Below are 26,739 nucleotides of genomic sequence, written 5' to 3'. Positions count from 1 at the left end.
AGATCCGTCGGTTCCGAATATTCATAGATGGAGTATTTAATGCCATTAAATACTTGATCCGTTTACGTACTATTTGTGTGACCCTACGGGTTCAGTCAAGAGTAAGCTGTGGATTAATATCATTAATTCCACTTGAACTGAAGCGGCCTCTAGCTAGGCATTCAGCTCACTTGATCTCACTGAATTATTAACTTGTTAATTAATACTGAACCTCATTTATTAGACTTAACATAGAATGCATACTTGGACCAAGGGCATTATTTCCTTCACAAGTGATGGGCCAAATTCATCCTGTAACCTTCATTATTATCCAACAAATACCCCCCGAGCACCTCCAACTCTGTGCTCCTCACATTCTCCTTTTGGTCCCTCCCAAAAATAGTAAAAGCCATAAAACGGAACCAAACAAAAGGGACGGGGTGTTGCACGCTAGAGGCGTGCAAATGTTGCATGCTACTAGGGTTGAAATCCCCAGTCAACTTCTCCCACACGGAACTATTGAGATGCCCCTCTCCGCGGAACCTATTATACTCCACAGAGAAACCAAAAATAGCACCAAAATCATTTATAGGCATATCATAATCATTATTCAACAATCGAAAAGAAACTCTAGTGACATCCTTGTATCCATTCTTTCTGATATTAAATGAGCTAAGGAATTCAAGAGTAAGATCCCTAAATGTCAACCTAACCATGGAAAACATATGCTTCATTCCCACCCCATGAAATAATCTCCTAACATCCCTCTCAATACCCATATCATGCAAAGTTTTCTGACAAATAAATCGAGTAGGGACTACCTTCCGAAGCTTGAGGTGTGCAAGGTGAGTTTGTTGCTCCTCACTAGTAAGAATCATGTTCGGGAAAGTTGAATCCGGTGCAAACTGAGGTGGTGGTGGTGGACGGCTTGTGAAAGCCTCCTCTTGTCTCCTTGTTGCTCCCGTGCAAGTCCTCTTTGGCCTTGAACCCATTGTTGAAGAGTTTTGAGTTTTTTTGAGATTTTGCTGAAAATTGGGGTTTTTGTGGGGAGTGAGAAAGGGTGAAATTTGTTTGAAGGAGGTTGAAGAGGATGTGATGAGGATGATTTTGGTATGTGGATTGATGAATTTGAGTGAGAGATGAGGGAGATATGGAAGTTTGAAGTTGTTAGGGTTTGAAGGTTAATGGGGTTTGTGAGAGAATGAAGAAGATGAGTGAAGGATGAAGTGAAGAGAAAGGGAGGAATCCCGTGGAATAAATCGGGCAAAATCGCCTACCGCCCGCCGGGCCAGCGTCCGCCCGACGGGCACACGTCCGCCCGTCGGGCGAAGGGCGACGTTTTTGATTTTGTCCGCACGCGCCCGGTCGGGCAGCTCCCGCCCGCCGGGCGGCGGGCGATTTCTTGAAATTAGGCCTTTCACTGGCCGCCCGTCGGGCGCAGGTCTGCCCGACGGGCGGAGAACGATGGTTTTCAATGTTTCTCCTCGCGTCCGGTCGGGCGGCTTTTGCCCGGCGGGCCATTTGCGACTTTTCTTCTCACGAATTTTTCTATCTTTTCGCGCTTAGGAGCTAAACATGTATATCATCAAACACCCAAAGGCCGTAAAAATACTCTCTCCTCACCACTCAAAAGCAAAGAAAAAGCTACAAAACACACAAAATAAAACTAAACTATTGAAAGCAATGGAATACGGGTTGCCTCCCGCAAAGCGCTGGTTTATTCCTAGGTCCCGCTCGACCTTGTTACCTTGAATATGCAGTTTATGAGGCGGAGGGATTAAGGTGATGGACCTCAACCACTCTTACAACAGCCCCATCATGGTACAACTTCAAACGTTGCCCGTTGACTTTAAATCGTTCACCATTTCCATTCTCTCCATTCTCTATTTCCATTTCCATTGAAGTAACCGCTTCTCACCGGCTAAATTTGCATCCATGTTGAGTTGTTTGATTGCCCAATAAGCCTTGTACTCCATTTCTACTGGTAAGTGAAACACCTTGCCATACACCAACCGATACGGGGAGGTACCAATAGGTGTCTTAAAGGCGGTTCTGTATGCCCATAGAGTATCATCTAGCTTATCGCTCCAATCCTTCCTAGACTTCGCCACCACCTTCTCAAGGATAGATTTGATCTCCCGGTTGGAGACCTCAACTTGACCACTCGTCTGAGGGTGGTAGGCTAGCCCGGTGCGGTGATAAACCCCATACTTGCGCAGGAGCGCATCCAGATGCTTCTCATGGAAGTGTGACCCTCCATCACTGATCAAAGCGCGCGGAACCCCAAATCTAGGAAAAATGACCTTCTTGAACACGGAAATGACCGTCTTAGCATCATTGGTAGGTGAGGCAACGGCTTCTACCCACTTGGACACATAATCTACAGCAACAAGTATATACAAGTTACCTTTGGACGATGGGAATGGTCCCATGTAGTCGATTCCCCATACATCGAAAACCTCAACCTCAAGGATCCTGTTCTGTGGCATCTCATACCTCCTCGAAATAGTGCCGGCCTTCTGGCACGCATCACAAGCTATAATAAAAGCCTGTGCATCCTTGAACATAGTAGGCCAGTAAAACCACATTGTGACAACTTAGCGTTAGTCTTTGCCGGTCCATGGTGACCACCATAAGGTGAAGAATGACACCTACTGATAATACCTTGGACTTCCTATTCCGGAACACAACGCTTGTACAACCCTTCAGCAGTCTCACGAAACAAATAAGGGTCATCCCAAAAATAGAACCGAACATCATGTAGGAATTTCTTCTTCTGTTGATATGTAAGATCGGCCGGAAGAATACCCCCTACAATGTAGTTAGCAAAATCTGCGAACCATGGTGACTGACTGGCAAGTGCAAGTAAGTGATCATCCGGAAATGAATCATCGATCGGTGTAGACACTTTACCATCATCATATCTCAATCTAGACATGTGATCTGCAACAACATTCTCAGCCACTTTTTTATCGCGAATCTCCAAATCAAACTCCTGTAGCAGTAGTATCCATCGAATAAGCCTGGGCTTGGCTTCTTTCTTTGAGAGCAGATACTTAAGAGCCGCATGGTCAGTATAGACTATCACCTTGGACCCAATCAGATAGGTGCGAAACTTGTCCAAGGCATAGACTATGGCTAGAAGCTCCTTCTCAGTAGTAGCATAATTAACTTGAGCTTCATCTAAGGTCTTACTTGCATAGTAGATGGCATGCAAAACCTTTTCCTTTCTCTGACCCAAAACTGCCCCAACTGCATAATCACTTGCATCACACATTATCTCGAACGGAAGATCCCATTCGGGAGAACGAATGATGGGAGCCGAAATCAGTGCCTGTTTAATCCTGTCAAAGGCCTCAAGACAAGCATCAGTAAACACAAACGGGGCATCCTTGAGGAGGAGCTGGGTAAGTGGTTTAACAATTTTAGAAAAATCCTTGATAAAGCGGCGATAAAACCCCGCATGACCAAGAAAACTTCTAACACCCTTCACATTAACTGGAGGGGGCAATTGTTCAATCACTTGGACCTTAGCTCGATCCACCTGAATGCCCTTATCAGATATCAAATGTCCCAAGACCACCCCTTCAGTAACCATGAAATGACACTTTTTCCGGTTTAAGACTAAATTACACTATTCACATCTTTTTAGAACCTTAGTCAGATTTAGCAAGCAAGAATCAAAAGAAGTACCATAGACACTAAAATCATCCATAAACACTTCCATGATAGACTCAATAAACTCAGAAAAAATGCTCATCATGCAACGTTGGAAAGTAGCGGGTGCATTACACAGACCAAAGGGCATCCTACGATATGCAAAGGTACCATAGGGACAGGTGAAGGTGGTCTTTTCCTGGTCGTCTGGATGTATGGGAATTGAATTTGAAAGAAACCAGAATAACCATCCAGATAACAGAAAAACTTGTGACAGGCCAGCCTTTCTAACATTTGATCAATGAAGGGAAGGGGAAAGTGGTCCTTTTTAGTAGCAACATTCAGACGCCTATAATCAATGCACATGCGCCAGCCTGTGACTATCCTAGTTGGTATCAACTCATTTTTTTCATTCCTCACCACAGTTGTCCCCCCTTTCTTAGGCACTACCTGAACAGGACTCACCCACTTAGAATCAGACACAGCATATACAATACCCGCATCAAGCAATTTCATAACTTCAGCTTTTACAACATCTTGCATGACAGGGTTCAAACGACGCTGGGGTTGGATGCATGGTTTATGATTTTCATCTAGATGTATCCTATGCATGCAAAAGTCAGGGCTAATCCCCTTAAAATCATCAATACTGTACCCAATGGCCCTTTTGTGCTTTTTCAACACAATAAGAAGTTGGGATAATTGGTCTTCATCAAGTGCAGTACTGACGATCACAAGGCAAAGTTGTTCATCATCCAAAAATGCATATTTAAGGTTAGCAGGAAGAGGCTTAAGTTTGGGTTTCTTTACCTCTTTAACAGGACAAACCGGCCGAACTAACCTCTTCAATTTGGTGCTCTCTGGTTCGGACCCTTCACCAACAAGAGCCAACTCTAGAGCATCCACTTCAGCACTCCAAGAACTGCTATCACCTGCAGAAGACTCACAACAAAGCACTGCCTCTAAAGGATCTCTTTCGAGAATTTGGGAGACGTTATCACGCGTAATAAAATCAACCACATCAATACGATAGCATTGTTCTTCCTCTAGCATGGGACTTTTTAAGGCACTATTCAGATTAAAAGTCACCTTATCATCCCCAACAAACAAAGTCAATTTCCCACTTTTAACATCAATGACCGCCCCTGCCGTGTGAAGGAAGGGTCTACCTAAGATAATGGAAATTTGAGAATCCTCTTGCATGTCTAGTACCACAAAGTCTACAGGTATATAGAATTTACTTACTCTAATAGGGACGTCCTCTAAAACACCTAAGGGGTATTTGACAGAACGGTCGGCCATTTGCAGAGTGATATTAGTAACCTTAAGCTCACCCATATTCAGTTTAGTGCAGATAGACAAAGGCATGACAGACACACTAGCACCTAAATCACATAAAGCTTTATCAATAAATACAGTGCCAATGTTACATGGGATGCAAAAACTCCCGGGGTCTTTAAGTTTAGGTGGAGACTTGTTTTGCAAATTAGCACTACATTCCTCAGTAAAAGCTACAGTCTCTACCTCACAAAAAGCACGTTTCCTGGTCAAAATATCTTTCATGAATTTATCATATGCAGGAACCTGTAAAATTAATTCAGTAAAAGGAACCGTTACCTGCAAAATTTTGACCACTTCCAAGAATCTGCCAAACTGCTTGTCTAGCTTATTCTTGAGTTGCCGGTTTGGGAAGGGGAGTACAATGGGTGGTACCTGAATATTTGTCCCCTTCTTAACCTTAGTTGTAGCCTCATTTTCATTGACTACCTTTTCAGCTTCCTTATCATCCATGACTATCTCTAGGACTTCCTCACTGACCAGACCACTAGCAGACACCCTAGAATCAACCTCAACTAGCATAGAAGGACCATCATAATCCCTACCACTCCTCAATGTAATTGCATTTGCAGTTTCCCTATTTTCGGGCTGTGAAGGAAATTGGCCTGGTGGCCTCCCTGCAATAGTAGTAGCCATCTGTGCCAACAGTGTATCAATAATCTTGTTGTGAGCAGTAAGAGCATCGATCTTTTCATCCTTTTCACTTAAATATTTTTGCATTTGTAGCATCATGTTTCTCATCTCTGCTAGCATAGGGTCAGGCTGTGTGGCTTGAGGTTGTGGTGGTTGCGATGATGTGTGTTGTCTAGGGAATCCAGGTGGTCCACTAGACTGTTGGTTGTAGTTGTTCCATGGTTGGTAGGATTGTTGATGTGGTGGATGTTGGACTTGGTGAGGGTTCTGGATATTGTTGCTCCTGTAGGATAGTAGAGGGTTGTTTTTGTAGCCCTCATTGTAAGAGTTGGAGAATGGGTTGTTTTGTTTGTAGGATTTAAATGCGTTACATGAAGGAAATAATGCCCTTGGTCCAAGTATGCATTCTATGTTAAGTCTAATAAATGCGGTTCAGTATTAATTAACAAGTTAATAATTCAGTGAGATCAAGTGAGCTGAATGCCTAGCTAGAGGCCGCTTCAATTCAAGTGGAATTAATGATATTAATCCACAGCTTACTCTTGACTGAACCCGTAGGGTCACACAAATAGTACGTAAACGGATCAAGTATTTAATGGCATTAAATACTCTATCTATGGATATTCGGAATCGACGGATCTTGGTTTCAGTGGGAGCTGAGATCGTCACAAGAAAGAAATGAATACTCCAAAAACAATGATATTGCCGGAAACGGAAATATGGATCGTATCGGAAATATAAATATTATCCAAGTCGTAGATGTTGCCGGAAACGAAACATGGTACGTATCGGAAAATATTATCGGAAATGGAAATATTGCCGGAATCGGAAATATTGCCGGAAACGGAAATATTGTCAGAATCGGAAATATTATCGGAATCGGAAAATAATTCCGGAAACGGAAATATTAAATATTTGTTCGAAACGGAAATTAATTCCGGAATCGGAAATATTAAATATTGTTCGTATCGGAAATGAATTCCGGAATCGGGAATTTAATCGGAAGCGTATCGTACGAATTAGCATCGGACGAGGGCCCGCTAGACGAAGGCCCATCACGAATCCAGGCCATCGCCCAGCGAGCCGCACGCACCAAAGCACGCCTCGACCAGGCCCAGCGCAAGGCCAGGCCCAGCCAAGGGCGCGCGCGCGCAGCACAGCAGCATGGGCTGTGCGCCTGTCGTGGGCCGCAAGGCCTGCGCGGGTGCACGGCTTGTGCGATGCGTGTGCGGGAAATCCTAATCCTATTAGGATTTGTGCAAAGACTAAAATCCTAATCCTATTAGATTTGCTTTGTTATTTAGAGTCCTAATAAAGTTCTAACTAGCAAATCCACATCCTAGTAGGATTACAATTCCTTTTCCATACTCCTATAAATAGGTGCCTAGGGTCACAATTTATGGGTACGATTGAAGTATTCAAAGGGTAAGTTTTTGAAAGAAAAATCAGCCATACACTTGCAAACACATAGCCGAAATTCCTAGTAACCTTAAGGGCGATTCTAGTTGGTCTAACTTGAGGCGGATCCGGACGTACTGTGGACTATCTACGGAGGGACGACATTTGGAGTCCTAAAGACTTGTTCTTGTTCGGTTCGGGCGCAGCTAGGGAAGGCACGCTACAACATGTATGCATCTATTCTATGCTAAATGATTATGTGTAAATAATATGCTTTCCTGGCTTTATGGTTTTTCCGCATGATTTATGAATTGTCATATGTATCATAACCTAACAGTGGTATCACGAGCCTCTTATTATTTTCATAATCTAAATTGCATGAACATGGTTAAATATTACAAATTTGCAAGAATTAAAAGGGGTGATTAATTTTCGTAATTGTTAATTAATTGCAAATTGCGTTTATTTAATTATACGTCCGCAGTTTTTCGGCAGTTTCTTCGTTACTCATCCAAATCGAGTGATTTTTGTGTCAATTCCGCGTGTAAAAGGCATTCTAAAATTTTGACAAAAATAGTAATTTTCGGCCGAACCCAGAATTCTTAAATTCGAAGCCTAACTATGACTTTTCGGAGGTTTTAGTTTTTCGAATGCAAAATTTCGTAAATTTAAGATGATAAATTAAATATTTGCGATTCTTGTTGATAAATCTTAAATTTTTGATTGACCTACTGTATATGTTTAACAAGTTTGAATGCCTAGCCTTGTTAATTATGCAATCTAATTTGTAATTATGATTAATTTGTTGAAAATTGGAATAATTTAGAATTAATTTGATTTTCATAATTAATTATAATTTAATTAGATACCTATGATTAAAAACCACCATAAAAATTGTAAATTTATGTTAAATTTTAAATTTTTATGACCTAGACTTGAATCCATGTTAATCGGAAATCAATTAAATAATAAATTTTCGATTTTTCGCCCTAAAATTATGAAATTAATATTATTTATTAATTTGTCAATAATTTTGACAATAAAATCTAAATTTTATGCGATTCGCTCGTATAACTTGCACGCACAAAGCAATGGACGCTACGTGTTACCCTTAATGCGACGGGGAGCAGCAGCAATGCGACGCAGCGCATGGGCTGCGCGCACATGGCCAGCGATGGCTGTGTGCGTGTGGCCCATGGGCGTGCGTTGCGTGGGGTTGTTGCGTTGCGATTAGATCGTTTTGAAATTTTAATTTGAAATTTTCAGTTTACGTAATTTTAATTAATTTTAAAATTAATAATTTAAATTATTTTCTTGGATTTTAATTTTGAATATTATAATTATAATAAATTTCATTTATTCTAATTATTTTACTAAAATTAAAATCATGAATTAATTTAAATACGACTGAAAAATAAATTAAATAAGCGGATTCAATTATAAATTTATATGAGCTTTAAATTTTAATAAAATTTGTATGTTTCCGGTTAGACTAGAAATACATTTTTATGTTTAAAATTAGTAAAGCATATGAATTTATTGGTTTAAGTGGGAGCCCTTTTAGTCATAAACTCTTGATTAGGTCTACAAATCCTTAAGGTTAAAACAACTTGATTAGAATTAATAAGGACTGAATAATTTGTAGATTATTGGTGCCCTTGATTAATTGCTGCAAATGTTTATGTGATGCATAATGTGTTTTACTAACCAGCTATGTGGGCCATTCATGATAATGAATGGGTGAATGATATATATTGTATATGTACTGTTTTGCAGGTTATAAAGTGACTAGTATGGCCCAAATAGGATAGAAAATATGGTCTGCGTACCATTAATTTGAATGTAATTGGTCTAGAGTACCAAAGTTGTTTTTAATTCAAATATGGTCTGCGTACCATCAAATAGTTGTAATTAGTTTAATTATAGCTTATCCTATTTGAAGAAAATGGTGCCTCCCACGAAGATTTTCAAGACGGACTTTGAAGTTGAAGCTTCAAGATGAAGTCGGGCCATACTAGATCACATTTATCTTATGCATGCTTTAAGTTATTTATTGCTTTAAATGTGTCTTAATTATTCATGAGATTGTGGCTTGATTATGTTGCATGATTAAGGATTTTAGTTCACTTAAAATCCAACCAACATAGTAAGAGCCTTAAGTTCCAAACTTAAAAATTGAGTTAAAAGGTGCCATGCCAAAATATACACTTGCTTGGATATCCTTTACATCAATCTAGTAATAGTTTTCACTCAGCGAGGTGTTACTTATTGGTCCTAAAGGGGCAAGGTACACAAATAATTGTGAGTACATGTTAGTTTTGGTGAAACTCAACGATATAAGTAAGGAGTCCTTTTATGTCGTGGCAAAATCGATAGGTTTACCTAATAAGTTCTTAGACGTACCTATCAACCAAGAGTAGTTTCTAGACTATTAGCAAAAGGCTTTTGCTTACCTAAAATATTTTAGAATTGAGTCGACAAACTGTGCTTAATTCTTCAATGGTTTTAGGGTCTTGGAATCATTTTATTCACACCTGCCGGAACACATAATTCGAATAAAATGCTAATGACTTGTTTAAATTGCATGATTGCTTTAATTTTCAAGTTATTACTCATGATAAATGTTTAGACTTTGCATGCTTCAATGTATGTTTTAATTATTGTTTATAATTAAATATCTTGCACTGCAATAAATCCTTTTAGAAAGGTAACAGTAAATTTCCTTAATTAGTAATGAATCCAAGAACGATTCACGGAAATGAGAGAAAATGAGCAATTTAAATGTACGTTTCTTTTAATGACTTTTATGGTTGTTTTCGAGTATCAAAATCGAATGGCAAACCAATTGGTGCTTGTGAATTCAAAATACAATGTAGTTTTGAGATCATAAAGCATTGAGTTTAAACGCTCAGCCTTACCAATGGTTAACAACCTAATATCTTTGTCCATTTATTTCTCGAATGAGTCTAGTCCCTAGACATTCGAATAGATTGATGCTTAGAGAACTTTAGAAGCTTCTGGTAAGATCATCTAGTTGAAACAGAATGTTCAAATTAAATGGTAAGAACCTTGTTGGAGTGACATTGGACATGTCTAACAAAGTTTAAAAGTCAACACTAAAGAAATCAATTCTTAAGACTATAAGAAATGGTACAAGAAATAGGAAAACAAAGGAACAAATGAAAGGAATTTACGATTCCGGTTCTACCTATAAGTTTATGTTTAAAGAGAAGTGACCTAGCAATCAAACTTCCTTGGTATCATATACCGCTTGAGGTTCTTACTTCGGTAATAAATCAAACAATGGAAGCTAGGCTACACTAATGGCCTACAAATGGGAAATGAAGCATGGCAATGCTACATTAGTTGTAGGTCATCTAGTTTGTTTTAAGTCCTTTCAAAGGCTGGAACTTAATGGCTATTTTGTTCCATAATCAGCATACCTAAATTTCTGTTTTCAAACACAGAAAGACTCACATTCAAGAAAAACAAAAACAATGTTTGTTTGTTTATTTGAATGAAATGGTCAATTACGGGTTGAGTCAATATGCTTGATTAAAACAAACAACTCTTTAACAATAAAAACTTTACTAGGTTCAAATCAACCCCTTGATTTGAGTTCCACTAATCTTTGGCATTGTTGCTTAGACCATATCAATAAGTTAACATTCAAAAGCTCTATTTTGATGGACTTTTGAAAGTTCATTGATTTCTAAATCAATTTAAGACAACTAGTCTTACTTGTTGAAAGTAACAAAAGATATGAACTATTGTTAGAACGCCTAGACAATAGAGTTCAAAGCTAAAGAAAGATTTTATGACTTTATTATTTCACATGGATTTGAGTGAATATAGGTTTATTTACTCAAATGTGATATAAGTTGAATCTGTTTGGCTAGTTCAAAGATTCAGAAGTATAAAATCCACTTGGCAAGAAATCATAAAGATCTAGGTTAGATCATGTTGATGATTACTTGAGACCAAATATGATCATCAATGATTGTGTGTTGTAATTTCACAATCTAGCTCCATAAGATATGGCATATCTACGTTGGAATGATCAAAGTCAATTAGTACTTGATTCGATCAATGATGAATCATAAAGACTTTTCCTATAATTTCTAAAACAAAATGCTCAACTACCACCAAACTAAACCAAATTCGTCAAAGCTATTGAAAAGTAATTTCAGAATAACTTTTCATAAAATATATCTAGAGAGTTGCAAAACTCAGTGGGAGCTTAGTGTTTGTCATTCGACAAACTAAGGCCCAAGTATAGATATATGTTTCATTTGATTTATTCAAATGAGACACAAGGGTATTGTTTCTACCACGAATTATTGAGAACATAATGTTTGTTTGCTCGAAATAATGTCCTTTTGGAAATTCGTTTCCAAAATGACAAGTGGGAGAAAATAGACCTCGAAAGTTTTCGAGGCGAACAACAAACATAAACGGACATTCCGGAGGCTTTTCGAAGTGCTTCAGAAAATCCGAACTTATTCTTTAAGGACTTTAGAAGTGGCTTTAAAGAATAGACATCTCTTAGAAGACTTTACAAGTGCTTCAAGGAGAACAGAATATTCAAAGGACTTTCAAATGGCTATTGATATTCTATTGTTTGATGTTCTATACCCAAGTAGGCATAGAGTTCAAATCACTGAAACTATGAGATTCTTCTATTAGATAGTGAAGAAACATGGAGTTCAGGTCACTGAAACTATGCAATTCTTCTATTAGATAGTGAAGAAACCTACAACTTGCAGTCAAACTATTATCATGTAGATTAATGAGTTTGTGACCTGTAAGAAAGCTATGACGAAACCCAGATTCCCTAAAATGGTTAGAGGCCATATATAGACTCAAATGTTTTAAATGGCTAGAGGCCATAAAACATACTCAATGTTTTGATGACAAAATTAAAATTTTGTTGATTTGCAAGAATAGTTTCACACCTATTGGTTGCAAGTTTGTTTTAAGGGTAAAAACCATCAAACATGAAATTGTGTTCACACACAAAGCTAGATTAGTTGCTAAAGGTTACAAGCAAATTCACGATGTGGATTGTGTTGAAACCTCATGCAAAATCGTAATGCTTAAGTCTATAATTCAAGCAATGATTGCATATTGGTACATGTGGCAATTGGATGACAAAACATCTTCCTCAGTCAAATGTTGGAAGAAACTATGTACATGGTATGTCATAGGATTTGTGGATCCAAATAAATGCTTGAAAAGAAAAGCTAGTTTATAAAATCTAAGTACAGATTTAAGCAAGCAATTGGGAATTAGAACTATATTTTAGTGAAGCTAATAAGTATTTTAGTTTCATAAAATGTACATGATTCTTATAGATATATAAGAATTTTAGTGGGAGTACATAAAACTTAATTGGTCCTATGTGTATCACACACATATCTCTCTATTGTGTAATAACATTCAAATGCTAATGACTTAGATTTGAAATTATTCATCAATGATGGACCAAGGCGAAACTTAGTACATACTGGGTATTAAGATCTATTTACAAAGATCTTATATTAATGTTTTTGATTAAGTAATGGCATTTACTAAATCAAACACGAAAGACTCCATTGGAGATATTCGACCCATGTGAATAAATCTAAGTAAAGAATGTTTGAACTATGTATAAGCATTTACTAAGTTAAACATCAAAGGATCTAAGTAAGATTCTTAACCTATATTATATGTCAAAGAATTTAGCTGGATTTAGTATCTACTGAAACTAGATGAGCTAAAGTTACATGAATAGAATTCAATTGGGAATTATTCTGCAAAATAATTTATCATGTATGATATAATCTGAGGATCGCCAAAACGTATCGTATGGCTTTAGGCATGACGAACATATACCAATCTCTATTGATCTAAGTGAAGATCAACTAGATTGAGATCAAGAATACTTATGGTACTTGAAAAGGTACATAGGAATAGTTCTTGATTCAAGGAAATAAAGATATGCTAAATATTGATGCTACACGCATAAACACTGGCAAAGGATCAAGCAAGACCCTTTGGAGTTAACCATTGATAAGGACGAGCTATAGAGCATCGTGTTTTGAAATGGCAACATGGATTGGAGACCATGAGTTGTTGCGTGGGAAATTAAATATTAATTTCTATGTTCTAAGATACAGCTGAAAAGTCTTCCACATATCCGTGAACTGCTTGGATAAGAAAATCCAAACCAAAGCATCACTAGCAACCTATACAGTTGAAGTAGAAGTACTTATTGCCTAAGAAGCAATAAAACTGAGTTGTTTACATTAAAAGTTCTTCACTGAACTTGGCTGGATCACATGTCTGCTGACTTGATGGTTCTTCATTGCAAAATGCGTAGAACCACTATTTAAGTAAGAAAGACTAGATCACAAAATAAACATACTCAAAAGATCTTATCATCATATCTCGAAGAACATTCGATGAAAAGGATATTAAGATTGGCAAAGCATGATAACTAAACCTATGCAACAAGTGAGAAGCAACACTCACATTGTAGCACTGGAAATCAAGCATAGCTTTGAATTCCATGAAATGTTTTAAAGATGGGTTAGAGGCCCATGGTTGTAAAACGTTGGGGTTGAACATTTATCATATATGAAATGTATTTTTCATATTCCATTTAATCTTGGTTTAGTATTAAATGATGAGTCCCTTCAATTTGACAAAATATTCAAGATAGACTGTCAGGACCAGTCCTGTGACTAAGAAAGGTCTATCAAGTGAACTTGAATGTCAAAAGTTGAAAATGGTCCCTAGTCGGAGTTTTCTATAATATTGGACGCATAAAAAACGTTAGACGACTAGAATGCAAGATGACTAGTAGTTCTGTTTCTTGAACTATGTGGACATGGCAATGTCATAATCATTTGCATAGATACTTACTTTGGGAAGACTAGTATCGGACAGACCTATGAAACTTTACTGTAAGAGATGAAAATCTGTCATAAGTAAATTTCATTAAAATTATTAGACACTAAATCCTCAATACCTGAGTGATTTGATATTACTTGTTTGAGAACTGGTTGCTTTGACGTTGACCAACCGTCGCACCGCAAAAGGAGGCTATAAAGGCAACGCTCAGGTAATCACCTATCAAACGAAGTCTAATCTCAAGATCGCAAGATTGGGATTGTCCTCCCATAAATCGGGATGAGATGCTTAAAAGTTGTACAAGGCCACTCGCAGAGCTAGAAACTGTGAAATGCATGGTCGTGCTCGGATGAATCATAGGCTATGATTATCTGTTTATTTGATCAGTTGAACTCTGAAACCGAGAAACACCTCTGGACATAATAAGGATGACAACTCTTACCTTATGTTCAAGAGCAAGCATCGAGCGACAAAGGAATTAGGAAATGCACACTTGTCCCTAAGGACAAGTGGGAGACTGAAGGAAATAATGCCCTTGGTCCAAGTATGCATTCTATGTTAAGTCTAATAAATGCGGTTCAGTATTAATTAACAAGTTAATAATTCAGTGAGATCAAGTGAGCTGAATGCCTAGCTAGAGGCCGCTTCAGTTCAAGTGGAATTAATGATATTAATCCACAGCTTACTCTTGACTGAACCCGTAGGGTCACACAAATAGTACGTAAACGGATCAAGGATTTAATGGCATTAAATACTCTATCTATGGATATTCGGAATCGACGGATCTTGGTTTCAGTGGGAGCTGAGATCGTCACAAGCAAGAAATGAATACTCCGGAAACAATGATATTGCCGGAAACGGAAATATGGATCGTATCGGAAATATAAATATTATCCAAGTCGTAGATGTTGCCGGAAACGGAAACATGGTACGTATCGGAAAATATTATCGGAAATGGAAATATTGCCGGAATCGGAAATATTGCCGGAAACGGAAATATTGTCAGAATCGGAAATATTATCGGAATCGGAAAATAATTCCGGAAACGGAAATATTAAATATTTGTTCGAAACGGAAATTAATTCCGGAATCGGAAATATTAAATATTGTTCGTATCGGAAATGAATTCCGGAATCGGGAATTTAATCGGAAGCGTATCGTACGAATTAGCATTGGACGAGGGCCCGCTAGACGAAGGCCCAGCACGAATCCAGGCCATCGCCCAGCGAGCCGCACGCACCAACGCACGCCTCGACCAGGCCCAGCGCAAGGCCAGGCCCAGCCAAGGGCGCGCGCGCGCAGCACAGCAGCATTGGCTGTGCGCCTGTCGTGGGCCGCAAGGCCTGCGCGGGTGCACGGCTTGTGCGATGCTTGTGCGGGAAATCCTAATCCTATTAGGATTTGTGCAAAGATTAAAATCCTAATCCTATTATATTTTCTTTGTTATTTAGAGTCCTAATAAAGTTCTAACTAGCAAATCCACATCCTAGTAGGATTACAATTCCTTTTCCATACTCCTATAAATAGGTGCCTAGGGTCACAATTTATGGGTACGATTGAAGTATTTAAAGGGTAAGTTTTTGAAAGAAAAATCAGCCATACACTTGCAAACACATAGCCGAAATTCCTAGTAACCTTAAGGGCGATTCTAGTTGGTCTAACTTGAGGCGGATCCGGACGTACTGTGGACTATCTACGGAGGGACGACATTTGGAGTCCTAAAGACTTGTTCTTGTTCGGTTCGGGCGCAGCTAGGGAAGGCACGCTACAACATGTATGCATCTATTCTATGCTAAATGATTATGTGTAAATAATATGCTTTCCTGGCTTTATGGTTTTTCCGCATTTTATGAATTGTCATATGTATCATATCCTAACATTACATTGTTCAACATAGCTCCTACATTCCAGTGCATAATGACCTGACATTCCACAACTTTCACAAACAGTAGTAGGTTGGGCACTCATAGCAGCTACACTAACAGGTTGGACAGATTGAGCATTGGCTGCTTGCATATTATTAAACTTATAGTGTAAAGCAGTCAATTGGGCGGTTAATTGTTCAATAGAATTCAAATCATGCTTACCACCCCTATTAGATAGACCTCTAGGATTCCCATACTGGGCATTGTGAATGGCTATCTCCTCAATCACCTTCATAGCTCTAGGCACCTCAAGTTGCATGAATCTCCCACTGGCAGCTGAATCTAACAGACATCTAGACTCATTACCCAGACCATTATAAAACTGCTGAATCAGGAACCAATCATCCAAACCGTGGTGCGGGCACTCTCTCTGCAAGTCCTTAAATCTCTCCCAGACCTCGAACAAACTCCCATCTGCTTGTTGTGAGATGCCTAATATCTGACCCCTCAGACGAGCCGTTTTCTCAGGTGGAAAATATTTAACATAAAAAGCAAGGGCCAAGGACTCCCAATTAGTGATTTTCAAAGCTGCCCGATTCAACCCATTAATCCACAACTTAGCTTTCCCACTCAGAGAGAACGGGAAAAGTATCTCCATAGTCTGCTCCGGAGTCAATCCCTTTTGCTTGATGGTGGAACAATATTGGATGAAGGACTGTATGTGAAGATTTGGATCTTCACCTGGTTCCCCACCGTACTGGCGTCTCTCAATCATGTTAATCAATGCAGGCTCAATCTTGAAGGTCTCAGCTGCAATAGAAGGCATGATTGCCTTTGGTAGCACGGACAAACTTGGCTTAGAATAGTCTGTAAGCCGTGGGGTAGGTGGCGGTAGTAGAGTTTCGTCACCCATCTCTATCTCTGAAACTGAATCTGTATCTGAAGGAAAAAGATCGCCAATATTATGATCAGAATCAGAGTAATTCCCACACTGTGCAATGAAAGTTCTTCGTCTACGAAAGGTTCTTTCGGGCTCAGGATCGAATGGAGTAAGATTACTAGTACCTACGGTCCTGGGCATAGACAAAGACTACAAAACAATGCGAGATCCGGTCTTAAGGAACGTGAGTTCCTTGAGTAGTAACAAACAATAATCTAGGATAAGCAATCAATAACAGAAAACAAAACCGTTTCCCCGGCAACGACGCCAAATTTTGACAGGCTAAAGTCGTTTCACCTAATAAAAAATAACCTAAGTCCACTAGCTAGGTAGCAAGGGAAGTCAAGATCGAATCCACGGGGAAACAGGCGTTCTTTCTAGTATCAATTAATTAATCTAGACTATTGGGAACAGGAATTGGTTGGTGGTTTGTATGCTAAAGCTACGAACAATAATTAAACGAATATGAATCAATATATTAAGAAATCTAGGGCATAGGTTCACCAACAAATAACAATCCAGGACAATGAACAATCACGATAATCAACAAAGTAATTAATTAGACTAGCATGCTCTCTCGAATCGATACTAATCATACACTTAGAATTAACGGGCTCTCGCTACGTATTAACTCTAATTCCACCTATTGACACAAGCCTAAACATCAAATTGCATCTCTCGAATCTTAATTTGATATTGCATAACTACCACAATTAAACCTGCGAAAATCTAATTGTATAGTGAAATAAACCAATCAACAGGAATTAATTACAATCCCAACAATCACAATTATTCAATATCCCTTCATATTATTCATGGATCCCCAAACCCTAGAAATTAAACTACTCAAACATATTAACAATAAACAAAGCAATTAACATAATTGGAAACATGATTATAGCAAAACAAGGGATTGAAATAAAGAACAATACCTAATTGAAGAGCAATGATAATAGAAAGCTTGAATTTTTATTGAATTTGAAACTAAGTGTTTTGAACTAATTTAGAGAGAAAACAAAGCTAAGAGAAATAAACTAAGGGGCTAATACTAGAAAAATAAGATAATAAGATCCCCCACTAAATTAACTAAGGGCTATATTTATAGTTTTGCCCAAAAAACCCAACAAAAAACCGGAAATACTGAAGTAAACCGCGCGCTAGACAGCTCCTGGGTTGTCGTCGCCCGGTCGGGCGGCCTTCCGCCCGACGGGCGGGAAGCTCGAAATCCGCCCGACGGGCGCAGGTCTGCCCGGCGGGCGGAGGGATAAGTTCTGGAACCATCGTCATGCGCCCGGTCGGGTGCCTCTCGCCCATCGGGCGGAAGGAGATTTTTCGCTGCTGCTACTCTTCTGGGCGCCCGGTGGGCACCGGGCAGAAGTCCGCCCGTCGAGCGCCGGGCGACTGAACGCTCCTTCCGCTTGCTCGCCCAGTGGACGATGGGAGATCATCCGGGCGGAAGGCTAAATGTGTCCGCAACACCGAGTCTAACTTCCGGGGCTCAATCATGAACATCTAATGCTCCCGTAAGTCGACAGCAATCGTCCCGAATCCCCTCGGGATCGTGTAGTGGCCTAAATCATCATGAAACGGGCCTAAAAAGACCAATTTCTCGCTAAGTATTCCTGAAACTCAAGGCACACTCAAATACACAGATTAGTACCAAAATGGCTCCTAAGAGCTCATTTAACACGTAAAGGTACTAAGGGACGGGGGTGAAAACACTATATAAAACACACATATCACTCTCAAACACGAAATTAACCTTATCACTTGCATCATCATCCTTAATAGTGATAATATCATCATTACCAGCACACTTAAACATGGTGGACATGTAATTAAGATTCATCCTCATCGATTAATGCTTATCACATCTGTAATGCTCAAAACCCTCAGCTCTTAGCAGAAGCTCAACAAAAGCCATTGGTCTATGACCTTGTAATGAGCAACTTGTCTTTGAACAATTGAAGTTGGCTTCATCCACTATATCTTTGATCGGTTCTAAGACCTTTTTCAGAAGGTTTCCTTGTGCTATTCGTAATTCAAGCATATTTTTAAGCTACACAAAACATATTAATTGCACATCAATAAAACATCTTGAAAAAAAAAGGTAAATACAAAAAGATTGAATCTTTAAAGTCATTATAGACGAAGTTAGGAATTTACAAGCTATGAATTATGCCTCATGCCCTAGTACTCTATTCCTGACATATTGTTTATTATTGCAATTTATAAAAATAATGTAATATAATCGATTGTATGGGGGCGTTGTTAAACTCGTTTCTATATAGATTTTTAGAATATCCACTTTATATAATTATCACGTTTGTAGAATTTGATATATTTGCGTCTCAGATCCTTAAATTGAGAGCCATGATAAGCATGATCAAAAAGAAAAGAAAAAAACCCCACAGAAAACAAATGTACCTTAGTATTTTAAGCGATCGAGATGTTGAACTTGCAACTCAAACAATATTGAATTTTGTCGTAAGCTAGCAATAGTGTTGTTAAGAATTGTCATAATTATTGAACTTGCATCTCATATTTATACCCTTCACATGACAAAGAGACAATCCAGCTAATTAGCATCTTACTTATCATGAAATTAATCAACATATTCGATATGATTAGAACACTATAGCCTATAGGACTCACTAAACATATTAAAGCAGATTACATATCGATAAACCCTAACCCTATTGCCTATGAAACCCTCATCTCTTCTCCCTTTATATTGATATAAGTTTGGTCTGTTTAATTATGGCGGGGTATCGGAACAATGGCCGAAACAATCAAAATATATTCTCGGAATTTATGAATATTCCAACGGAGTTAGTGATGGAGGTCATGGCGCGAATGCCAGTAAAAACCTTATTAAGATTCAGGTGTGTTTGTAAAACTTGGTGTTCTCTAATTGATTCCTCTCCTTTCACTTTAATGCATATTAAGCTTTACAACAACAATTCTTATTGGTTCGCCATTGTGACCCAAAGACGGTCAAGAAGATCAAATTTATTAAACAAATCTTCCTTGTTAAATTTCGATGATGACCGAATAATACCATATACAATTGTTGGAAAAAGTAACGACTATGAGTACAAGATTTGGGGTAGTTGTAATGGATTGATATTGATCTCTGATAGAATAGGTTTAGGGACGTTGAGATTGTGGAACCCTTTTATTAAAAAGGAATTGCTACTTCCCCCTTTTCTTTCCAATAATACCAAATGCATGGTTTAGGGACGTTGAGATTGTGGAACCCTTTTATTAAAAAGGAATTGCTACTTCCCCCTTTTCTTTCCAATAATACCAAATGCATCTTCGATATGTTTTTAATGGGATTCAGCCCTTGTACCAATGATTATAAGGTGGTTGCTTTTAGGATGTTAGATAATTTTATTAATACTAACGAGTTTTCAATATGGATTTATTCACTCAATGATCGCCATTGGAGGATCATATCTGAATCCAATAAGATGGATGTGCATAGTTGGAAGTCTTGGAATTTAATGATTCTAAACGACATTAGAAATAATGTTTATTTTCAAGGGGCTACATATTGGATCGGATGTCACCAATATGAAGGTATGGTTAGGGAGACTCGTCTTTTCTGGTACGACTTTGATGTTGAAGAATTCAGTTTTGTAAAAGTACCTGAATCTAAAAACCAAATTTCCCCAATTAGGGTTGTTTTCAAGCTTGGATAGTCATCTTTGGCACTTTTGGATGTGTCTTTACAAACATTTTGCATATGGTTTTTCAAAAAGGACCTTGGAAAGGATCCGTGGAGGCTATGGTTTTCAGCTGATTTTAATCTTGTAGTTTGCAACGAATTTAGGATGGCTATAAATTCAAGGATTTTCTATGTTTGCAAAAATAATACCATTTGATAGAGAGTTGGGGAAGGAGAGGGAGAAGATTGTATTCGCTTAATTTAACAAGCCGTGAAATGCAAGATTTAAGAGACTATCCATACGGGGGTTATGTATTTGATACATATGTTGAGAGCTTGGTGTTGCACAAAGAAGCCGATGTTCGAAGGGCAGAATTTGACATCTGTCGCATAACAAGGACTAAAGTAAACAATAATGACTGAAGTAATTAAACAAATATTATGTTGTTGAATGTGCACCTTGATGTTGTTCTGGGTACACCTAGCTCTAAGTGGCTAAGTAATTCCTTTTATGTTGTTTAATTATATTTATGCTAGTTTGATTAGTTATGATACTAAAAACAAAATTTGATGATGTTTCTCTTGTTGTTTCGATAAGCACGTCATGACTTGATTACAAGCTAAATTGCATTGTTAATTTAATTAGTTTCCCTTCATCTCATAATATTTGCACATTGATTCGTAAAATTGAGATGTCCTATTTGATTTAAGGGATGCATAATTACATATGGAGTACTACGTAATGCGTAGACTCCTAAAAGGAAGATGGAATGTACGTTCTGTTTGGTTTGTCTTCGGCTACGCGAAAACATTATTGTACTATTTGTCAATCTTGTGTACTCGAATCATGCTTTTTTAACATTTACTCTATGACATGATCGGTTGGGCCAGCTGACAACCGAGAACTTCTATTTTGAATTTTCTTAGGATTAATAAATTAAAAGCATTGAATGTAATAGAACTCGTAGTTCAACTATTTGTCAATCTTGTGTACTCGGAAAACTTATTAAGTTGCCTTTTGTTTTTAATACACTTCTATGCCCTTTGATACTATTCATAATAATATATTGGACTTCTCCTATTTTAAGTTCTTCATATCACCGGTAGAACTGTGCAAAACATTCAGAAAACCAAAGAAATGAACCCAGAAATTGAAAAAACCGAATGAAAACACGGTTAACTAAACCGAAATAATATGGTTAGCGTCGGCTTTTAATTTTTTTTTGAAAACCCCGAACCAAATACACAGGTAACTTATTTGACCAAATAATTGATCATCATGTGTAACTTAAGAGAATCATAAATAAATCATTATATTCAACCTTTTATCCAAAATTAACTTTTTTTACCTTAATTTGCGTTCTCAAATTCGAAGCAATGCATATTAGGACTAGTGGGATTAAGGGGGGGGGGGGGGGGGGGGGGGGGTTCATGTAGTACTCTTAGGCGGACCATTAGGAGTATTATATTCATTAGCATTAGCTTTTAACAATCAGTGACTTTTAGTGGCATTTTTTAGTTGTACATGTTAGTTTTTTTTTTGTATTTGTATTTGATGTAGTTATGCATTTTTGTCCAGTGACTATGTTCAAGAAATTGTGGAATTCATCTTACCATTACCCGACCAGGCCAAGCTGAAAAAACCCGATACCTGAATAAGCGGGTACGAAAATTATGGATATGGTTTAGGGTCGACAAACTATGACCCAAAAGTAACGATTACCCCAAAATAAATTGCTAACAGGTAACTGAATCCGAACTTGCACTCTCCTATTCACCGATATTATATACTTTTTTTCGAAGTTCTCATGGACATTTCTGTTTTGGTTAATAAATCGCAAGTTTATTCCACCTTTTAGCCTTTCAAACTCACATTCATATAATTTTAATGTAGCGCATGCATTGAAAATCCTTTCAAAATTTTTATAAATATAACTAATTAAGTTGTTGACAGAGAACAACAAACCCTAATAAGCTAACTCGTCAAAAAAACTCCAGAATGGAAATGGAGGAAACCACCATTTTTTTTGGGGAATTAAATTCTTGACAGAGATAACAAATTATCCTAATCAGCTAAGCTCCAATATTTGTGCCTGTTCACGGAATCTGCCATCTTCTTGATTATGAGAGGTTTACAGAGAAGAAGCTCCTTCGCCAGCAATTTATCCGGATTTAATCCCTTAATCTCTGGGTTAATTTCTCCTAGCTAGTGTAGTCCCTCGTTGGACGGCCTGGTATTTACTGTGGTGTTTTCTCTGATGTTACTACGGTTATTCTGCAGCTTTTGCTGGTTTAATCCCATTCTTTGTACCTTGATTTTGATTCTTGCTATTTGTCCTAATGAACGTAACTGGCAGTGAGTTTTTGTTCATATTCCTTGATTTTGATTCTTGCTATTTGTCCTAATGAACGTAGCTGTGCGGTAAGTTTTTGTTCATATTCAATTTCGTAATGGACATAGATCGAGTTAGAAATCTAGCATTTCACAACAGTTGATTGTACATTCAATTTTGTATGTACTTTTGAATTTATCTATCAAATTTTTATATAATGTTGGCTAAATTCAGAATATATTTTGATACAAATCTCCAGTTTAATACATGTTACCATAAGAATAATCCTTATTGTTATTAATGTTACGAGTCCATCCTTGCTTCAGACAAGATCGAGTTTACTGCATGTACTGGATTTCTCTCATAACCCCTCATCAAATTTATCTCATCAAATTTCTCAAATAACCCTTCATCAAATTTCTGATGCTTGAGAAACAACGAGAATTTTAGCGTCGCAACATTGAAGAACTCCATTAAGAATTTAGGATGCTTGGACAACTTTCATGAGCGAGGAAGGGAAGAAGAAAATAGACAACATCTCAAAATCTCAATGGCCAGGGGTTAGCGTCGCGACATTGAAGAACTTCTGAGGTCATATATTTATGGTTCAAATTTTGTTGATTTTAATGCTATACTAGAATTAAGCCCGTGCGATGCACGGATCAATACATTAAAATTACATAGTGAATGCATGATTTCTTACTTTTTTATGGGGTAAAAGTATTAATGACAGGATTCCCCGTCGTAAAAGAACAATTACAACGTGCTTCCGTCAAAAGCTCGTCGTGAAAGGGGGTTGGGTCGTCACAATTGTGAAGGAAATATGTCCTTCACCCAAGGTGCATTTAGTCCAATACCAAGGTTCAGATTAATTGCGAACAATTAATTCAGTGAGATCAAGTGATCAGAACAGCTAGCTGGAGCAATGCTTCCGATCAGTGAGTTCTAATGAATATTAAGCTCACAACTTACTCTTGACTGAACCTACAAGGTCACACCAATGGCACGTAACACATCACCAGATTAAATGAATCGGAAATTCATTTAATAGCTTTTCGGGAATTAGTTTTGGAAAACGTATTATACGATACGACCTTGCATCGGAATCGTATATCGTATCGCGAATATTCGTAAGCTGGGCGAAACGAATAAATCGTATTGTACGACGGTGATTCGTCGTATACGAAACGATAAATAATATCGGAAAGATATTGATCGCGAATACGAAGGGCATCGGAGTTGCTGGCCCGTCGAGCCAAGCACGCAAGCGTGCAAGGCCCAACGAGCCAGCAAGCTCGCGAGCAAATGCGAGCAGCCAGCCTGTGTGTGGGCGCAAGCACGCAATAGAACCGCAAGCAGCGACGAGCGAGCAGGCCCATGGCCCAGCTGCTCGGTCGCGCGCGCTGTGGGCTTCGGCCTGCAGCGTGTGTTGCTGGGCGGTGGGTTGTGGTGTCTGTGTGCTTTGGTGTGGCTGATCAAGGCCTCATGGTCTTGGCCGGTTACATCATTTAATACAATTAGGTTATTGTATTTTTCCATACAACACACAATTCAGTACACACCGTTTTCCAAACCCTAAACCTAATTCAGAAATTACGTTCTTCAGTTTTCTCTCTCTGGGAAAACTTTTCTTCCCAAAAGGCAAAAACTCTTGATTGATTGTCTAAGCTACGGTTATCAAGACGGATCTGATCGTGTCGGTGAACCAAGTAGAGGAACGACAAGTGGAGTTCTAAGTTTGTGTTCGTTGACAGATTGCTAGGGAAAATACGCTTCGAATGTAAGTTTGCTTAATCTGTGCTTTATACATGTTTCCTAGCTTTGGGGATTGTTTCCGCACATGTTATTATGTTTAACTGTATTCCCTTACAGTGGTATCAGAGCCTTATGTATTCAAAGAATGTTTTAGCATGAATTTTTGTGTTTTTGCTGTTGTCGAATTTTTTTGGAAATTTTGTTGATTTTTCGGAAATTTTATTGATTATTGGATTAATTGCGTAACATGTTCTGAAATCAAAAAGATTTGGTTTTTCGACTTTTCGGACCCTAATCTGATTGAAAACGATTTTCTAAGATCAACTCATGAGAGCGGAATTGCAAAAACAGGCCTCGGAGTAGGGATGGCAATGGGTCGGATTCGGATCGGATGAGCCATCACCCGCATCCACCCGTTTTGCCATCCGCTCCACCCGATCCACCTACCACCCGCCTAACTCACCATCCATATCCAATCAATCCACCATCCACAGGCTAAGCGGGTGGACCGGGTGCATAACGGATGATAACTATGAAAGTACGAAACCTATCATTTTCATGCAAAATAAAAATCCAATTGCATTAAACTATTTAATAAATCTGATCTTGTTCATGTTCTAATTAATACCGAAATTGTCCCCAAAATGGACTTACAATTAATATAAAACATATCATTACAAGTTATAACTTGTAAAAGTTACAAGTCACCAGTAGTCTAATAGTGTTGTTTAATTTTAGAAAATTCCTACATTTGCAAAGCCAAGGTGGAGAAGAGAATTCTGGAAAACAAAGGAAACCAAGCAGGAGGCACCATCTTCATATGCTTGCCTAGCAATGTTCGCAATCCGGATACTTTCTTTAATAATCCATAAATCCTTCATCATCCTACAAATAAACAAAAAAGACTAAGACCTTATGTTGAATACAGAGAAATTGAAATTAAAAGGCTCAAATCATTATTAAATTACCGATCCCATGTCCACGATATCACCACCGTTGTCACTTTCACCATTCGGGTCCAAAACCATGCCATCATCATCTTCTAAAATCGTGGCACAAGCTTGAGAATTTTGGAAGGAAAGACCTTCACCAAAATTTAATAGTTGGCACAAAAATATACAATTTAGTATTTATAAGAAAGTGAAATACAAAATAAATAAATAAATAAAAACAAATTCAGACTTACCTGAATATTCTCCTTGAAGCCAGTTTTGCATGCACATCAAAGCCTCTATGATATTACCATGAAGTCTTGAACGGTGTTGACTGACCACTCTACCACCCATACTAAATGCACTTTCAGATGCAACAGTAGATGCGGGAATGGCTAAAATATCTTTGGCAATCTTTTGCAATGTAGGATATTTTAGCTCAATTTGCCAAAATTTCAAAAATCAAAACCTTCACTATCTTGATAAGCACCCCCCTCTAAATAATGGTCCAGCTCGGACCTCACATTCACTTTCCTTGTTTTGTTTTTCTTAGCCTTACTCCACTTATCTCCTCCATCATCATTTTCAGAATTAACCGAAGATATAGGTCGTTTTCCATTCACATTACTTTGATCTGAAATTGTTGAACTACGAGTATCCTTCTCTTGATACTCATACAACAAGTCAAACAGCAAGTTTTTTACCCTATTAACCTCATCACCAGCCTTTTCATCGTATATGTCAGTGAAGTAAAACTCAACACACTCTAATTTGTTCCTAGGGTCCAAAATGGCAGCAATGGCTAATATCCCATTAATGTTAGCCCAATACTTGTCAAATTTCTCAATCATTTTTTTAGTCATATCCCTAATAATTTGACTATTACTTGACAACCAAGAAACCAAAGCAAGCTTAATTTCACAAACCTGACGAAAGAACAAATTAGAAGTGGGATACTTTCTACCAGAGAAGATTTCAGTCATCTTATGAAACAATTTCAACTTCTCACATATTATTTCAGAAAATTCCCAATCCATTTCAGTAGGAACCACAAATTTCAAACGAGGATTTTGACGTTTGATACTAGAAAATACTTCCTTATAAGGAAAAGCACTAGTAAGCATTAAAAAAGTTGAGTTCCACCTTGTTTTGCAATCCAAATCTAATTTTCTGCCCATTTTACCTCTAAGTGACTTCACTTTATCCTCAAACATCTCAGCCCTCTTTGGAGTTGCAATCCAAAAGGAAACACAATCACGAATCCTTTCAATCCCCTTACCAATCACATCTAAACCATTTTGTACAATAAGATTTAGAATGTGTGCACTACACCTCATATGCA

At 38.1% G+C, this 26,739-nt stretch overlaps 1 protein-coding gene and 1 non-coding gene across 2 annotated transcripts; one reads left to right on the top strand and one right to left on the bottom strand.

The window, feature by feature from the left end:
• Positions 1-1,564: 1,564 nt before the first annotated feature.
• On the bottom strand, positions 1,565-18,559 carry LOC130471378 (uncharacterized). Its single transcript, XM_056841449.1, has 4 exons — positions 18,441-18,559; positions 5,350-5,473; positions 2,893-2,974; positions 1,565-1,623 (listed from the first exon to the last, which is right to left on the bottom strand). Exons 1-4 carry the CDS (start codon positions 18,557-18,559, stop codon positions 1,565-1,567), a joined length of 384 nt encoding a protein of 127 aa, XP_056697427.1.
• On the top strand, positions 16,172-16,278 carry LOC130460383 (small nucleolar RNA R71). The gene has a single exon (XR_008920263.1). It is a non-coding gene; the product is annotated as a small nucleolar RNA R71 (small nucleolar RNA).
• Positions 18,560-26,739: the final 8,180 nt, after the last annotated feature.

The sequence above is a fragment of the Spinacia oleracea genome, chromosome 4 (genome assembly GCF_020520425.1).
Source record: "Spinacia oleracea cultivar Varoflay chromosome 4, BTI_SOV_V1, whole genome shotgun sequence".
Taxonomy (NCBI): Eukaryota; Viridiplantae; Streptophyta; class Magnoliopsida; order Caryophyllales; family Amaranthaceae; genus Spinacia; species Spinacia oleracea.
This window is presented reverse-complemented; position numbering and strand designations above follow the sequence as displayed.

What these genes read in the sequence shown, in the direction of transcription:
- LOC130471378 (XM_056841449.1), bottom strand. Translation starts at nt 18,559, where the DNA reads ATGAGGATGAATCTTAATTACATGTCCACCATGTTTAAGTGTGCTGGT. An exon ending in TTCGTGTTTGAGAGTGATAT is followed by an intron (nt 5,474 to 18,440) that starts GTGTGTTTTATA and finishes GGTTGATTCTAG; the next exon opens with GGTGTCTGCTAGTGGTCTGG. An exon ending in TAGATTGAGATATGATGATG is followed by an intron (nt 1,624 to 2,892) that starts GTAAAGTGTCTA and finishes TGTGTTTTGTAG; the next exon opens with CTTTTTCTTTGCTTTTGAGT.